General features: G+C 46.3%; 2 protein-coding genes across 2 annotated transcripts in view; both read right to left on the minus strand.

Moving 5' to 3' along the window:
* The window catches only part of LOC135401065 (glutamate receptor ionotropic, kainate 3-like), a 162197-nt gene that overhangs the window by 125875 nt on the left and 17596 nt on the right, over window positions 1–18726 (minus strand). The gene's annotated exons all lie outside the window — the stretch shown is intronic.
* Window positions 15665–16910, minus strand: LOC135399861 (uncharacterized). The gene has a single exon (XM_064631596.1). The coding sequence runs from the start codon at window positions 16817–16819 to the stop codon at window positions 15764–15766; it is 1056 nt and encodes a 351-aa protein (XP_064487666.1). The 5' UTR covers window positions 16820–16910; the 3' UTR covers window positions 15665–15763.

The raw sequence follows: 18726 nt of genomic DNA on the forward strand, positions 1-18726 counted from the left end.
CGTAGGAGATGCGAATTTTATCCGTGTGCGAAACAATTCTGGGCGGTAACTGGGTTAACAAGCGACGTAGGCGGTAGACAGTTTTACCGGGTTCTACCGCGCAGTGTTTTAAATGCTTAACGGCTGAAACTCGAAAATTTACGTCAGAGATAGGAACACCGGAAAGTCACGTTTACCTTTTAATGTCCGTGTATAACGCGTATATACTGCCGACCACATTTATTCTGTCCAAGGCATATACATGACTTGTCCTGTGGCTCGTTTTCCAAAAGGAATAAAAATTATACCTTCAGGAGCGGTATAAAAATATATCCGCCAGCAAAGGTGTCAAAGGTAGACCCCATGATATGCACATATCCACAGTCAGGCAGTCACATGTACATAGTCACAGTCATGTAATTATATATGTATACATAGTAGCTTGTGCATTTCTGATCGTATAATGAATTCTAAATAGTTGAAGGGTGTTGATGTTCAATAAATTCCCTCGAACAACAAAGGTAGATCATGGGATGCAAAATATATCCCACTTAGGAGAGGGGAATCTTTTTATAAAAAAAAGAAAAATGAAAGAACGTTTAGAAGGTTTACGAACCCCCAGGTATAGATTTAAGCCCAACGACATGGGTATAGCAAAGGTGTATAAATTAGGCCACCAATTTAGGCCACCTCATACGGCAACGTGGATTATGACACACGTTACCATAGCCAGTTCAAACAACAACTTGTGAGAATGATTTTCATTGATAATGATCATGGTTTTGATTTTGACAATGATTTGAATTTGGCGATAATGATTGGGGCGTTTCATCGCCACACGCGACGTTCAGCCAGATCAATATATTTACTATTTAACTGTATTTCCCACGTTTGTCCTAATTTTTACTTTTCCCATTTACGCTGATGACACGATACAAGCGAAGCAGCCAAGCGCACAACGGTCCACAAAGCCCAGTTAATGGAGCGAACCGACTCTTCCTTCTCGTCGGCAGCCATCTTGCTGCCGTGAAGAAAGAGAAGGGGGTAGATACGTCGCTCTCTATATAGTGTTTTCTACTTCGAAACGCGTATTTCTTTTAGGAGTTTGTCTATCTTTGCGCTCTAGGCATTGCGCTTCACCAGTGTTTACTGCCTGCTCTTATGGTGTTCTTGGGACCAAATTGAACTCAGCGCCATGTCGAATCAAAAGTGTGCGCGAAAAAGAAAAAAAAAACTAAAAGCATTAATGAAAGAAAGAAAGATAGAAAGCGTAGCGTGGGCTTTTACTTTCGCGGCGTGGTCCCCGTTCGTTCCTTACGACGGCCTTCTCTAAGTACATCTGCTATAACAAGAAAAGGCTGGACAGAAGGCGTATGTGTAAATATTAGGGTTGCGTAAATAGTGGTTTCAAAATCGAAGCGAAATAGTTTTGAACGGAACGGAACACATGCAAAGCACGTCCTCGAATAAACTCTCTTAAAACGAAACTTCACCACATAGCACGCTGGAGGCCAGCCATTGCATTGAGTGATACCGCTATCACTAACGAGTTGAGGAGAGAGCTGGGCGTACGCCTTTGAGTTACGTTATACCTAACTGCATAAGTGTACCAAAAAGGCACAGGTCAGGGGAGAGAAGGATGTAAAAAAAACGTCATTTCCTTCAGCCTGAGGAAGCACATGAAGGCGAGTAGACAAAACGAGGCGAACAGGACAGTACTGTCTGTCCAATAGTGTCCATGAATATGACATGAAGCGCAGAAGTGTCGTAGCGACATGCTACGACAGGTTGTCTTTGCGGGGTGGAAAGGGTAAGACTTGGAGAAACCACGTGACAAAGTGTCTGTCCACTCACAAGGCAGCAATAGGAGGCTATTCATAGACCAGCATAGGTACACTGAAGAAACCACGGGCACCTCACATTGAAGTGTCGCCCCCTTATTTGGGGGAAGGAATGTGGAGGACGATGATCTTCCTCCACGCGAGTCCTGATCGACGATGATGGAATGTCCCAGCGGGCAGATGGACGTGGCCTCACGATAGGACTGTGCCGGTAGAACTGCCGTGCCAGTGCCGCAGCGCGTGGCAGCAGAGGCACGACTTCGTCATCACACACGGGCCGCCACATCACTCCCCCGCTCAGACGCGGAGCGGTGTAGAGCTAGCGGTTGAGGTCCGCGTCGATACATGAAGAGGAGGAAGAGGGGCGACACGTGGAGCAGGGACGGCTGGTCTTGCGTCTTGTATTGAGTGGGCAGAAGTGGGGAGGATGAACGGTGTGGACAAGAGGTGGCCGGGAGGGTTCCAGAGCGGGCCGAAGCGGAGAGCAGAGTAGGCAGGTAGGCAGAACTTACTGCAGGATGGGGCGACAGAATCGCGACCGGTTCGTGAGCGGTGAGCTCGTAGTGTCGCCAAAGAGAGTGTCGGGGAGGACCATCGCGAAGCACGGGGAGACCGGGAGTAGAACTCGGTGGCCTCCGTTCGGGTCCCCGGTGGAACGCTGGCCCGGTGCCTCTTGATCGCAATTGAATGGGCTGCCAGCATCGTATATGGAAGCCTGGTGGGAAGGCGAGGCGGCGGGCTGGGTTCTTAGACCGCTAGCGTAGCAGATACGGTGGTGCGGTCGACAGCGGCGTACCGCGACCGGTACAGGAGCTTCATGGTCGGGAAGGTGCCGCTGGTGGGATCCCGAGGAGTGCCATCACGAAGCGTGCGGCGACGTGACGTGTGCGACCATGGCGACGTGAGCTAGGTAGATGAGTAAGGTGGGTAGAACCATGGTGTTCCGCGGTGGATTGACGTCGTCGCCTAGCAGTTCCTCGGTAGAACGATGCAGCGTACCTTCGGAGATGGCTTCGGAGGTGGGCTTGCAGAAATTTGGGATGGTATTGGGCCGAATTACGCCGAACATGGTGTTCTTTGTTCGAGTCATCAAATGTAGAGGAGGTGGCCGACCGGCGACGATGGTATGCCACGGAGAGGCGATGACGGTGGCCTATTTCCATGGCCGCACCGGTGGAACTGCCGTGCCAGTGCCGTAGCGCGTGCCAGCAGAGGCACGTCTTCGTCATCACACACGGGCCGCACCAGGACCAATCAGGTCGCTCCACGGGCAACAGGAGAAAGAGGAAAAGTGGGGAGCTGCACGGATAGCTCACCTAATTGCATGGTGTACGACCCTTCTACCTTGTCTTGTCCGCTTCATTATATTATCGTCTTCCTCCGCTGTGCGCTCCCTCAAACTCAAAGATATGATGCCTTTTTTTCCTGTATTATGTACTGAAAACTCCAGGTGTCGCTGGTGTACTACAACGGTAATTTTCCCAAGCATGCTGCGGCAAGCGAAACAAAAAACGTCATTCTTTCCACGTTGCACGGTTATCCTCCAATTAAAGCAGTGTTTATGAACCTGTGTTGTTTTTCTTCTGCTGTCGTTGAGAGGCAATTCTCTGTTCCCTGATTTTCTTTAAGACTGAATAACAGCATATCACTGCTGATTTACATCAAGTAACGTGAATATACATTGCAATACAAAAATTAAGCACACACTTTGCAGCATCCAGCGCTGCATATAGCTACAATCAAATAGTAAGAGTAGCAGGCCTGCTGAGCATGGCCAACCTCTCTTTTCCCCATAAACAAACAAATGGACGAGAACGGTTGTACTAACGTGGCTGCTTCATATAGCCGATCTTAATATTTTATGCAAGCTACCACCACGGGTGTCACGACAATTAGAAGCACTACTTCGCCGGAAACGACTAAATGTCTTATTCGCAAATGTGTTTCTGCATAAAATTAGTGCCGCAACCTCGCCAATGTGCTCAACCTGTGTCGTGAGAGGATGATTTGTAGCATATTCTGGTCGAACTTTCACGCGAGTCAGCAATCGTTCCGAAGATGGTGATGGTGATGGCAATGTGATAAAAAAAAGGGGGGGATATGAGTTTCCACGAAGTCGAACTGGCTACACCGGTACGCTTACACACAGAAAGTACAAATAGATATACACAGAAAGTACAAACAAAGAGATGATGACCAGAGAAGAACAGAGATGATGGCGGAGTTCAACATGTCGTTCAAAAGTTTCGACCAAGTGAGTGTAAAATGTAGTTTCGAAGAAAGCTGCACAAAATCGATACAAGACTTTTTGACACGCTAAGTAAGGACTACGCCTCCATATTTTTCCTCTGTACAATCGTCATCATCATCATCATAAGAAGCTGAAGAATTATCGTCCAACCCGTGCCTGATATGAAGAGTGGGATACAACTTCCCAGTGATGCCAATGCCCCTGTGAAGTAAAGAGAGCACTGCCCCTGGCGATGAAACTCCTCAATCATAATCATATAATAAAGTTGTTGTTTGTTAAGTAAAGAGGACCAACCTTCCTCACCGCTTCGAACCTGCTTGACACTCTGTGACAACTTCTGTGACACTGTGTTCGCGCGGTCTCTGACATTATGAACCAGTGAGTGTTTCTCGGTGCCTCACGTCTCCCCCTTTACTTTCCCCCTTTTTTCCTTTATGCTTTCTTCTGCTTGACCCACCCTACCTGTTTTCTGTTTGTTTTTCTCTTTTTTCTGGCTCTATTGTTCCACCCACAAACGCGTTTTGGAGTAGCCAGTCCTGACTGGATCGGGATTAACATCTCCATATTTTTCTTTCATTTCCAATCCAATCCAATCCAATGACCAAACCTGAACCTATTACAGAGGAAACAGCGGCATCAGATAGATGATGATAGGAAGTGTATCATCGCTGGCGTTGTGGTTCCTTACCACGCAACACGATGGATACAGGTGCAGCGAATTCAAATACTCCACAACTCCGAAATGCACTTTGAAGTACCTGTAACACGTAAAGGTGCAAATGCATAGATTTGGCAGGAAAACGTAGGGGGACAAGATATTTCAGTACGAATGCGCAGAATTGAATATAGAAGAGAATACAATTAGCCCCAAATTCATGGCCGCGCTGGAATCTGGACGTGTTGCAAGAGGATGAATTCATAACTGTCCGGGCACCAAGAATAAATGCCCTCGAAGGCGTACCTTGCCTCATTAACGTTAAAGTTACATGACAGCTCAAATCTTTGCAGAACCGTCGTGCGGCGCGGCGAAGCTTGAATATATGGCGGGCGACATAATGGGAAACGTTGCTGACTAAACGATGCCGGCACTATAACGCCGGCCGAAGCGCGCCAACAGTGAATTATTAATGGCGGAAAACCGCCGAAAGCCGACGCTGGCGGAGACAAGCTTCTGAATTCCAGAGCAGCTACATATTCAAATAGTACAGCCTTATTGTCCTCAAAGCGAGTATAGTCGCGAAAATATGCGGAAGCGAAAAGTGGACGAGATCGCGCCTTAAGGCCTGTTCCGACGTATAGCAGCGCCCTAGTATCGCGCAACAAAACAGCGCGCAAAAACAGCGCTCATTGTTATTGGACGGTTCACAGTTGCAAAGCGGCGCTAGCGCTATTATTAGCGGAATGTCGGTGATCGTTCCCGGTCTCTCCCATGATGACACCTCTGGGGTGCAGACGAACAGCGTGCGGACGAACAAGTTCGATCAACTGACTGAACTAAAAATTACCAAACACTTTGGATGACAGACCCGTCGGTTCCAATGCGGTCGCGGTGCCGTGAAATGTGCAAGTGAAACAACTACGCGACTTCCGCGACGTCATTGCTGAAGAGCCTTCTCATTGGCTAGCACGATTGTAGCGCTAACATTAGCGTGGAAAAAGTTGACATGAGCTCAACTCCGGCTAGCGCTAATCTTTAGCTGTTTGGAGCACTGCGAGGAGGAAAATATCGCGCTATTTTCTAGCGCTATATAGCAAATCGCTATATGTCTGAACAGGCCTTTAGCATGAGAGAACAGATGTTCTGAGGCTGGAACAACGTAGAAAGGACAAATACATACAAAGCCTCAAATTGCCTAAGAAGTTAACGTTGAAAGGTGGAAGCCACTGAAAAGGTTAGCCAGCTGTAGGACTCGAACCTCCACCTCCATGGTAGAGCCCTGGATCGGTGATCCAGAAGATGAGGGTTCGAGTCCTACAGCTGGCTAACCTTTTCAGTGACTTCCATCTTTCAACGTTAGAGCCTTTAGGTTTTCGCGAATTGTATTCTACAGAGTTAGTCCAGCAATCCTTGCACATCTCGAGTGCTTCGTAAAAATGGCAATGGGGTTCTCTCGCCCCCAAACTTCACACACCGATAGCCATCTGTTGGAAGTTTCACTGGATTTTTTGTTTCGTTCTTTGGAAGCGTTATGTTCTTGTACAAACAGACAACTAAACATCAAACAAAGTCTCGACCCATGCATTTTCAATGGCCTATCTCATTCAAACGCCGCCATGATGCCGACGTGCTGGCCGTGTCACGTCGAGACTGGGATGTACCCGGGTTCGAATCCCGGTGCTGGCTGTGCTGCCTGGGGTTTTCCCTGTGTTTTCCTCAGACGCTTTCAAACATATGTCAGCACAGTTCCCTTAGAAGTCGGCCCAGGACGCACATTCCCCAGGGCGTCAGTCGTGACGTTGCCCACCTCGGTGAGGCCGACAACGGCGAGCCCTTTCACCATCACCATCACCACCACCACCCCCAAACGCCGTCATTGGTTCTTGTTTCAAGTCTCGTTTTCTATCTCTTAGATTCTTAGAAATAATGTCGGATATTCATTTTAGACGCACCCAAGGGTGGACACAACAAACACACATTACAAATGTCTATCATATGCGCAAATAATTGAGGTGTTTCTGTATCACATCACTTTTTTTCTTCAGTTGGAAATGTGGTATTAGTTTTACTGGGGCACTGTGAGAAAGGTGCCATCTGTATCCCTTCTTTTCTGGGCCCTATTTCTCGCTTGAGCAATTCGAAACGGAGAAATCAACCGCATACTAAATACGAAAAGGGATGGCGTATAGCTCTGACCGGGGTAATGTGGCTCCGTGACATTCTCTTGTGGGGGAGCAGCAAAGTTCACAGCACCTTTAAATCTGTTGACAACTTGTTTGGTATTGGGATTGTTGGCAAACAGTATTTTGGAAGCCGACTGATGTGGTCCATGGGGAATTTATGTGGTTCATGATTTTTCCGCGAAAGATCCAGAGGAGCTGAGGGCAGTTGGACATATTGTGAATGCTTGACGGGACTAACTATATAAATGCGGAATGTGTTTGATGTACGAAACATATGAGTCCTGGTATAAAAGTCTGGTCAAAACAGGCATGCTGACATTGTGAGCAACACCGTTAGAAGAAAGATATGTAAAGAGTATAAAAGGAGGTATCCTCCCCCCCCCCCCTCTTCCCCGCCAGGGGCACCTTCTTCCGTTCTTTTACTAAGCTCTCTTTTATCAACAGCCGTTAAACACAATCCTGCACAACACAAAACCTGCTAGACATATATCTGCCTTAACATAACCCTCTATGAAAAGGAGCCGAGCACTTCGCAAGACCACCCACGCACATTCTAAAGCATACTTCTCACACTTCTCTTCCACACTTCCTTCTCGCATGGAACACGCGAACAAGTTTCGATGCAAAGGAACAAGCGCACACTGTCACATCCTCAAAGTGACTTGATGGGGCAAATCGGGTCGAAGAAAGGCAACCGTATTGTTGTCGTGTAGGTATAAGACATTTTTTTCTGCTTCGGTGGATGTTGTCGAAGAGATTTGAAACTTTCTGGAACAACGCCCTCGGTCTATCGGAAAGGCGTTTGTTCGCTGGCGCGCACAAAGCGGCTTTCATAGCCTGTCCTGTAAACAGGGTGCTTTACCATCGCCACCTTTCTTCTCCGGTGCTTCTGCTTGCGACAGAAACTGGATCGCGCACTTGTACAATGTCGTCGAGGCTTAGGGTTCAGATATCTCGCCGAACCGGTCTAAGAGGGTTCTGTGTTTGGAACTGACGCACTTGCAGATTAGCCACGTACAGTCCCTTTAGATATGGCTGGAGGTGGAGTTTCAGTTGGGGGTTCAAAATACTTTCCAAAACTGCGTGTTTGGTCATAAAAAAATTGAAAGTCGTTTCCTGCTTGGATTTAGCGACCCTTCTTAGAAGTCGGTGAGAGAACGGTGGCGTAATAAACTTGGCGCACTCGGACAGCGGTAGTTTGTGACTCCAAGCTCTGACTCGCGACGCGATTACGACTGTGTCTAACGTCTGCACGTGACCGTAATTTTTTTCCTTTTGGAGCGAGTATTGTCTGGTATAATGAGGTCGTTTCACAGATATTTCACCGGAAAGGAAATTACGTATAGAAAGCGTCCCACACAACGCGCAATCTACGAGTGTCTTTTTTAGGCGATACAGATTTTTTTATAAAAGAAACTGTAAGGGCTATAGACATGGCGCGGTTTTCACTTCTATCATCTCTGGGCGGGCGGACGTTCTTGGCCATATGTTGCTCGACCGTTTCCACGGATTTCCGGCAAATTTATTTCGGCAATTGCCTTTGCATTACGAGTGGGATTATGTGCTATACTGAGTAAAATGACCACAGGGAACCCATTTCCGCAAAGAAAACGTTAGGTTGCGTTGGGAAATTTCGGAGTTCAATTCAAGAAATTAACTTTCCGTCAATTGAAATAAAAATGTTACCAATATGTGGCAAAAATTATTGGCAGAAAAAAATCCCCTGACCGTATGTCTCTCCGGGGCCTACGTTTTTTACTATGACTTTCTATCATGGTTGGTGGATCACCCTGTATATATATATAATACGCTGGCTAAGCTTTTCAGTGACTTTCATCTTTCATCGTTTCATATATAATCCGTTCAACGTGACACGGCAAAAAAGAAGAAAGAAAAACGACACAGGGCTTGAGATTTTCCACCGTGGGGCACGCGTTAATTAATTCTAATTAATATTGCAATCGATTCTGCAATGGAGTTATTCGCTCGTTGAAGTATGGTATGAACTACGAAACGTTTGAAATGTACCATCACCGCGAATGTTCAAATCCCGTCACGCGTTTTGCGTTGAATTGAGAGTGGCCAGCTCGAGCCACGACAGAGGGATGACGCGCTCCGCGGCAAAAGCCGAGAGCGCTTTTACCGCAGTGCCGTTGCAGCCAGCACGCGCGGCTCCGTTTTTCAGGAGAAAGGGGACGTACGAGGATGTCAACCTTCCTACCATGCTTCCTTGGGTGTCCCTCCCCCGTACCATGAAACAAAAAATATTAACTGCGAATCACATAGCGGCATAAAGGTTGCCTATCAGCAAAGGTCGCGCTATGGAAGCTCAATAATGATAATAATTATTATTATTATTTTATGTTTGCATTGGTGCCCCAAAACAACCCGTAGGGCCTTCTGATTGGTGCACCTCGAAACGTAATATAATAAGATTATGTTGATAGTAAATATCAGTAAAAAATGGGCATAATAACACAAAGTGAGTAAGGACAGCTATGAACATCAGTGATACTAGGAAAATATAACATCAATGTTTGCTAAAAACTCGAGAATGGGAGCGAAAATGTCAATGGCGTGGTGCTGCGACAAGGAGCACTTGATAGGATTAAACTTGAAGAAAAAGTAAGGATAAAAAAACAAGATAACATCTTAGAGTACGTGACAGTTTCTCAATAGGTGGCGACTTGTTCTACGCGGAATAGTTGTCTCGCGACATAACGCCACGAATTACAAGTGTACGACGAGGCTTTCGAAGCCTTTCAATTTCATGCTCGTTCTCTTACTATACCCCTACATCCGTTCAGCGAGAATACTTCACTTTAACACACATAACTCGCTGGACATGCGTACGATTTCATGTTCTAACTTGACAAATGCACTGCAAAGCCACTTTCCCAATTGCTCCTTCGTTGTGTGCATTCTGCAAGTGACCCGCGCACCCGCAGGTTTCCGACTGCTCACCCCTAATATCCAACTTATGCCTCACATTCTTGCAGCGCACTGTGTCGGAAGTGAGATATCGTTTGTGCGTTAGGAAAATAGGCGAGGCAAAGGTCTCGATAACGTATTACTTCTCGTACATATCGATTGGGCAGCCACTGATGTGTTTTGTTATCTGTCAAGAGTGATGGAGCGTTCCTCCCCTATTCCCGGGAACGCCAGCATCTCATATATGGATCTATGCGCAACCTCATATAGACCTGCTGGCCGGCGTAGCCACGCACATGCTTAAAAGAATGTTGCATAAAAGAGCCAGAAAATCGAAAATGGTACATGCAAGAAGAATGAGCGAGGCTGAGGTAAAGAGCTTACCCATTTCAGCTTGCTTTGCAATGATTTTTTTTTTCAATTTCCGTGTTAGCGTCGCGAAGCAACTGTGGCTATGAGCGGCGTACAGACGTGGACAGAGGGAGAGAGGACAGCAAGAAGGAGTGGGGGACGGTGGGGTTAGTATGCTTCCTGGGCCGACTTCAGGGGGAACCGTGCCGATATTCGTCTGGAAAGTCCTCGGAAAACCCAGGGAAAACCTCAGAGAGCACAGCCGGTGACAGGATTCGAACCTGTCACCTCCCAGTCTCGGCGTGGAAAGCGATCATCCTATAACTACTATTGCACGGGAGCTGGTGCTTTGCAATGCAGGTTTTTTAAAAAAAACATAGTAATCCTAAAATGTGAAGGAGGACGATGGGCGACCAGGTGCATGGGATTACGATGAGCGCGCGCCTCCTGGCTCGAGTTGGGATTCTGGGCACTTGTTCATTAAAGCTTGTTGGGGTTGGTCACCTGGAGCTTCGGTCTGTCTGACTCATTTACGTAACAGTATTTAATGATGTAATAATGACAACATTCAGCATTCCGCTCATGGTCCCTGGGATATCACCGTCTTCCCGCTTTGCACGTTGAATTTAACCCCCCTCCCCTCCGACCCTCGCACACACCTTCCTGTGCGATATTTGCTCCTGAAGTTGGCTGTTGAACCTGGCTAATCGTAAACGTGTTAGCTCATGTTGATGGCATTAATGATGCTAACGCATGAAATAATGATGAGAAAACAAGGGAGCTGGCTGCAAGGTTTCATGACGAAAAACCATGAGACAAGGGAACGTATACAACGACCACACACAAGCAAGGACGCCTGAATGTTGTTGTTGCTTTTAGCATCGTGTTTTTTTTTTTTGTGTGTGTGTATGCATTCTTTCAATAGTGTACTAGACCATAAACACACAATATAGAAATATAGAATAGAAATTGTAGAACACTATACATATACTTTCTATACCTTTCTATACCTTCCCTTCTCTCGGGGTTCATCGTTATGGATAATATATGGCCTTGCATGACTTCATGCTTTTATTCACGCTGAAACGAGCCGGACCCTGCTAGGGCCACTATGGAACGACTGATAACATACAGTATGAAGAGAGAATGAACCCAGTTTTACACCTCAATTACACATTTGGTGTTTCGCAAAGAACAACCATGAAAAGAGCAAGCGCTTTTCGCCGGAGGCCTCTTCCTCCCGCGTCATTTGCGAAAGCTTCTAATAGAGTTAGGCAGATGATTAGCTAAACTAGCGAGCGCGACAGCGGTGCCAGCAGGGTGCGCATTTACGGAGACGCCATTTGCGGATGCAGGGTGGTAGTACACGGTAGAGCCGCTAATTGAAGGCTTGTTTGATCTGCCCATTAAGGTCGCTGCTCGCAGAAAAACATCAACCAGCAGCGACGAGCAAGCTTTTTCAACACTTGCCGTTAGTGGTCTTATCAGGAAGATCCCACGTGTTGGGCATTGCAATGTGGCATCAAAGGCAAAAGTGAAATTTCCTTTGCCGAAATATGTTTCGGGAAATGAATGCGCGAAATGAAATTACATTTGAGGGGGCGTGCTATGAACAAGGTGCCCCTACAGCACTAAGAGAAGGCGACCCAAGCAGCACAGAATCTTGGCTCAATATTGGCTGCACATTGGGAGAAGAGAACAATGAGAATAATATGTAATAAACTGAGAGTACACATAATAAACTTATTGACCGATATGTCTGCTCGTACGACTGAGAGCAGAAAATTAGGTTGCCAATAGAAATATAAATGTAATACATATATGCGTTTAAAATAGAGATGAAAATATAAAAGTAAATACACACAAACATGGGTGCTCATTGGCAAAACCGGCTGGCCAATATTGGCCGCCATACCAATATTGGGCCGGGATGCAGTTGCCATATTAGGCCAATATTGGCAATATTGGTGTGCTGCCTGGGAACACAGACGGCAGGTTAGGCACAACCGTAAACTGAAGACCGACCATAGATTCCTCGGACCTTTCTTTCGAGGTGACCACTTTGTCGGCTTTAGACAACTCGTGCGTCACAGTTATGTTATGCGTTGTCGAGGTGCGTAAATGATCGTGTTTATGATCATGAAAAATGTCGGCACAAAGATTCTTGCAGTAATAAGGAAGTGTGACGTGTATGGTTTCTGCTGTTTACCGAAAATTGCCTGCCGAATGTTTTTGTTCATGTCTGGGATGCTCTAGCAATGTTTGAATGTCGCACTCAGGACTGTGACTTACATTACTCAATCGAAACATACCTGGGATGTAAAGAGCGGGATGCTTTGGAAGCGTGAGCGTGAGCTATGAGCGTACCTGGGATGCTTTGAAAATCGCACGCCCGAGACTTTGTGACCTCGGACGTTAGTTGAATACATGCACATCCTTTGTAGGAGCGACTCGGTGCCTCATTCAACTACCAGCCCACACGGAACTGTTAGTTTATCATTACAGTTAGACAGCTACAGTTGCTACCTTTCATAAAACAACCGTTTCTCGCATTCCAGACCTATATTGTTAAAGGACACAAGCAGGTTAATCGAAGATACTCAGGGTAACGACGTTTGCGAAACTCACATTATAGCACCCTGTTGAGACACTCCATAAATGACCGTTATGACTGATTTTAGTCAAAAAACAATGGCAGGGTTACTAACTGCTTCTAATGACCGGTGCTGTAGTTTCGGCCTTCGTAATATTTAAAATGCTCAAGGACGTTCACGTTTACTGAAATGAATACGTTCACAATAAAGAAACAGGACAAGATAATCGCTAGCGGTGAATAAGGAAATGATTAACTGAAATAGTCTTTTGTAGGAGGTGCTGCTTCCTGTGTCATTGGGTTAGAGAGGACGCCTGCTGACGTCATCGTTCTTTTCTTGTATACACAGTATTCCTATCCTGCCGAAAACCTATTGTATCCTTAGCCTGCTCGCCGAAAGTGGTTGACTGGTTGCTCACTACAGCTAATGACCCTCGAAGGAGAGCTGTAAGAACTAGTCAGCCGAACGGGAATGTTTACCAGAAGGCGCGGAGGGATTCGCAAACAGGGAGACCTCCTGTTTAGAATACCCACAATGCCTCATAGAACACGGAGTCTTTAAATACTCAGATACGCAAACCACTGAAGTGGCATGGTCCACACACGGGTTTCAGCCCCTTCTTCCCTCCGTTTTCCCCCTTTTGCTTTTTACAATGCGTCGAGGGTCAACTGAGCAGAAAGACCAAAGGTTTATTTTCGGTGCGTACGGCAAAAAGAACGTTGAGTATGGATGGGCTTTGTGAATTCTTCCTTGGGTTTATTGCGCTTTCTTTTCGATTGCACTTTTGTTTCTTTTTCTCTTTCCAATTGGCGACTCATAAAAACATAAATCCCCTTTTCGACGTATGATCACTTACTGCGGACACTCACGCGTTAAATATAGCAAGGTTACTGCGCGATATGATACTGACAAGGACTCGATAAAACGGTGACCAGCTCCCGTGGCATTGTGGTTAGGATGGCCGCTTTCCACGCCGAGAATGGGAGGTGACGCGGGTTCGAGTCCCCGCTCTGGCTGTGTTGTCTGGGGTTTTCCCTGGGTTTTCCGGCAGACTTTCCAGACAAATGTCGGCATAGTTCCCCCTGAAGTCGGCCCAGGACGCATACTAACCACTCTGTCCCCCACTCCTTTCTGCTGTCGTCTCTCCACCTGTGTACGCCGCTCATAGGCACAGCTGCTTCGCGGCGCTAACTAATGAAATTAAAAAAAAAAACTATGGTCGCACGGGATACCTCACTATGCTCCTACTTTGTAGTAATTAAGGAAGAAATTATAACAAAAAAGAGTAGGAAGTGGGTAATAGATCACCCGCTAAAATCCCCAGTGGAGATCATTTGCCATGCCTCCTATGCGATTAGAGTGGGGAAAGCCACAAAGTCATCATGGCCATTTAAGAGTGTGATTAATATTTGGTTTCGTCTCACATACGCATGTGCCCTGTGTGACGGCGCATATTTATGTGCCCCCTTTCAGCGTTGAGTCGCAGTTTGAATGCCATCGCCAGCTGCTTCACTGTAAACAAAACAGCACAATCGTGATCGTCAAAATAAAGTCGTCGTTAATTCACCGTACATGCCTGCCGGGGAAACACGGACCGGCGATGTCATTTGTGAGAACGTAGTTTCGAAAGGTACATGACTGAAAACGTGCACCATTATGCTTCCCCTGCGTACAGTGACGCTATGCAGTGAAAGCACGCTTTACAGAAACTGAGGGAAGTTTGGTGTTCCGTCGAAACCACATCACCCGGCACAACTGACGCGTGCTCAATGTAGCGAATGATCTGAGCATGAGTGATCAAACGGAGAGCTGAGCGAGCAGTGAGCAACGAAGGGCTGAGTTGAGCGGTAAAAATACAAAAAAAAAAAGAAACTATTGATTAGAACGGACGAGTGGACATCATAACCAGCATAATAGCCCATGACGTCCTAATTATAATTGTCTTAATTACGCCCATTATGTCCATCAGTTATAGTAGCAGTTACGAGGCAATGCGCAAAAGGGTCAATCTCAAGGTCAAAGCGCCTACAGCTGCTACACGGAAGAACGTGGAATTCTCAACCAATGTGTCCTAGCCGTTTACTTTTCAAAGCTCACACTCATGAGCACGCTCACTCATGATCAATGTGGCAATGTGATCATGAGTCAGCAAACGAAGGGCTGAGCAGCGAGCGAGTGACTGAGCGAGGGAGGGAGGGAGGGAGGGAGGGAGGAGTCACAAGTGCCGACCTCTCCAAAACGACGAAGTTACAGTATTATTAATACATATTGCAAACAATATTGAGCACAGCGTCGTAGTCCTCTAAGTCAGACAGGTCAAACGGCATGATCGCATCTGGTTTCGGTTACGGACAGGAGATACCGCATCCTAGCGGACGTCACAAAAGACAGAGATAAAGGCGTTTGAGGATCATTTTTCGATGTGATCAAACGCAATCAAAAAGATTGTTATTGTTGCTATTATTCTTGAATCCCTCGTTTCATCGCTTGGCTGTACGCGAAACGAAGGCACTGACAGTTGCATTAAGCAACCCAAGGAAAAACGGCTTACGTGTTTGTGTCGTCCATATTTTTGGCCTGCCTCGGCTAATTCTCGTTGTTTACGTCGGCTACTGACAATCACGTCACTGCAGCGAAAAATATCAACCAAATCAATTTAACTTATCTACAAATTATCAATTGACAGGGATTTTCACTGAAATATTACACCGCGACTGTGAGCAGATAAGGAAGCACATGACAGTCTTTTTTAGATTAAGTTTTCATCCGGATTGTGTCTTCAAGATTGTGTGCTGTTGCATGCGACCCACCACGTCCAAGAAAAAAAAAAAAAAAAAAACGAAGAAAAAACAGAAGAACGTAAAAATACTCTCAAGTTCAGATTTTTCATTTATTTATTTATTGATATATTCACCGCTATATCAGAAGTCATCTACGTATAATGAAATGCCGAAGTTTCGCTCAGAATATGCGCATTACAGCAAAGGAGATTCTTTGTAATGTCCGATTTGAACATTCCGTAACTCTGACTCCGATATCGTGAAAACAGACCGCCCAATCTTTCGACACATCGTCTTGACGTCGCGTTTCGAGAGCGATGACGTGTACACCACTGAACGTAGCTCAGCTCCAACTGCCTTGTCAGGATTAGAAAGATTGGGCGTTAAGTCCTCTGTGGACGGAGCAGTTCTGGAAGCCTGGCTCACGGACTTCTTCGCGCTATGATAATCGTGGTAAGCGCGGAATCCATTCACGACTCCGCAAATAATGAGTAATATGGCAAGAAACAAAGCAAGTATGATACCAGTAGCCGCAGGGATGGTTATTTTGTGATCTCCGACTTCGGAGTATGTCACAGGTTCCCTTCTTATGTGAAGTGGTACGTAATGATCAGAATAGACTGAAATACTGCAGACCCCTAATGACACAGGAGAGGCGCTATGAACATGAGCGCTAACGTAACGCCCTACCACGTCGTGGACGCACGAGAAGTACACGGGCTTGTCTAGAGCTTCTACGTTGTACAATATGCTGCAGAGAGGGTTCGTGGATTTGTTTGGATGGTCCTGGCCAACGCGAAATTGCACAACGACGGAAGCAGCGTTTCGAACGTACAACGAAACGTTAATTACTTGGACGTGAAAGAGGCCTCCGAGGTCAACAAACCACCATGGCGAATGCTGTACTTCCGTCATGGCGCAGGATCGGACCGTCCCCTTTATGCTTGAACTTCGCACAGTGGAGGACATTGACATTTTCTTGTTTATGGCGACGTCTTTAAGGCAGTACGGCGTCCCATGAGGATGCCACGTCCCGTCGGCGGTGCATGTTCGATTTTTCTCACCCAGAAGAAGGTAAAATGGGTCGCACACGTACGTGACAGTCGTCCCTCGGGGAAATGTTCCGTTGATTGTTCCTGATGAGTAGAATTCGCCGGCATTCGCTGTAGCCTCGGGTCTGGTGCAGCACCAGGCCCTCTCGAAGTTCACTATGCACAACACAAAGGTGAAAGTGAGCTGATGGCAGTTCATGGTAGTGGGAGGATGCGTGTTCGCACGTAGCCCCCCTCAGCGCAGAATACACCTTGCCCAGGATTGAGCGGGAATGTCGAAGGTTCTAGTGCACACGCCTGAATTTATCTTTTTATCTGAGTTTGTTATCTGCACGACGTGTTCAAGGAAGCCCTCGAATGATTTGTTGCAACGGTTCTGACGTGGGACGTGAGAGAGTGTGAATCTGAAGTTCACCTGATATTTATGATAACAGGAGAAACATTGGTGTTGCCTGAAGAACACAACTCGGAGATAACATAGACAGACTTGGCATGCTGTGATATAATAGAGAGTTAGAGTTAGAAAAGAAAAATGACATGATATGAAAAGAAGAATGTGATATAATGATCTTGTCTCAACGTGTAGTTTCTACTATAGCAAGTGATAAGGTCAAGAAGGGATCTTCGAATGGGATGATCAGTAGGCGGCAAGGTACCAGAAGAGAGTCGGGGAGACGTTACCAAAAGTTTGGTAAAATTGTCTAGCAATACACGCAGGTGCAACAATACGGACGGGCTTAAAGAATATTCGTGGGTACAGATATTATGGTAGTAATCCTTGAAAAGCTTCCTGTCTACTCCCGTGTTGCCATCTGCCTTCGAAAAATTCAGAGGAAATCATCAACTTCTTGAACGAACATGTTTCTGCGAGGTTTCGTAGGCTATAAATTATGAAATGTGGTATGTTGCATCAAATAGGCGTAGTCAGTTTCTTTCTTCTTGGAACAGCAACAATATTCACCTTTATTTTAGTGGATCACGTGATCAGAGGGGGCGCCATCGGGGACGTGCGGCGAGACACTATTTTTAAAGTCGCATCGGGTCCTCTGATTCCCAGAGAAGTTTCGTGCTCGACCATACGCTATGCGGCCTTCAAGATTCTTCTTAGTCCACTTTCTTCCCGCTTTCATGAAGTCGAATATTTTAGTTTCTAAACGTTACTGTGGCGTCATTGTAGTATATATTATCTCTGCAACGCTTATCTATAACCATTAACGCTACGCGCCACTGGTGACGTTCGGAAACGAGCCATTTTCTGTGTTATCGGGATGGAGACGCAGTCGTACGTGGATACCATGATGTTTCCTGTCGGAGTGTCGGTTTTACAAGCCCGACAGCGTACGGCAAAGCGCAGTAAAAACCAGTTTATATAATGCTGCGTGGCTTTTAAAATGCGCGCATTTCAAGCCCTCCGGCTACCGCAAAGTTATCTAGCGTATACGAGGAATGATAGCTTCATAACTAGTGTGCTAACAATGAACCCGCAGGAAAGTGTCGTCATAGCGAACGTGTCTTCAGGCATCAGCTGAACCCCGTGATTAAGACGTTAATGCCGTGTACGTGAACGAAAGATGAATACAAATAACATGTAAAACACGTGTGATGTAAAAAATAAATTAACGAAAGATAAGAAAACTGTTGAAGAGCTTGAATGGACTCGTGTATATGGTCGGGAAAACTCCCTATTGGAAGTAATTAAAGTCGCTACGTCGACGCGCGCATACGTCGCGCTACGTCGATGCTGCTCCATTCAGACGTACATATCCTGCTCCATGCCATCTTTCAATCGTCCTCGCTCCATTCAATACAAGCAACAGTAAATTGCGTGACCATGACACGTGTAACCGGGAGCACGGCATGACCTTCAACTAGAAAGCTTGCATTTCAATATTCTTGCTTAAACCAGCGCACTAATGAACTATAAAGATTCGCAACTGCGGCACGGATACAAGATTCAGCCCACCAAACAAAAGCGATAATGTATCCCAAAAACAACTGCGCTTTGCACAGAAAGCTAACCATGTCCCGTACCGCTTCACGCGGATCCCCTGTTAATGAGGGTGACCGCTATCAAGCCACGCTATCAAGCATGTATTAACGCGTCAT

The sequence above is a fragment of the Ornithodoros turicata genome, chromosome 7 (genome assembly GCF_037126465.1).
Source record: "Ornithodoros turicata isolate Travis chromosome 7, ASM3712646v1, whole genome shotgun sequence".
NCBI classification, from domain to species: Eukaryota; Metazoa; Arthropoda; class Arachnida; order Ixodida; family Argasidae; genus Ornithodoros; species Ornithodoros turicata.

What these genes read in the sequence shown, in the direction of transcription:
- LOC135399861 (XM_064631596.1), bottom strand. Translation starts at nt 16,819, where the DNA reads ATGAACTGCCATCAGCTCACTTTCACCTTTGTGTTGTGCATAGTGAAC.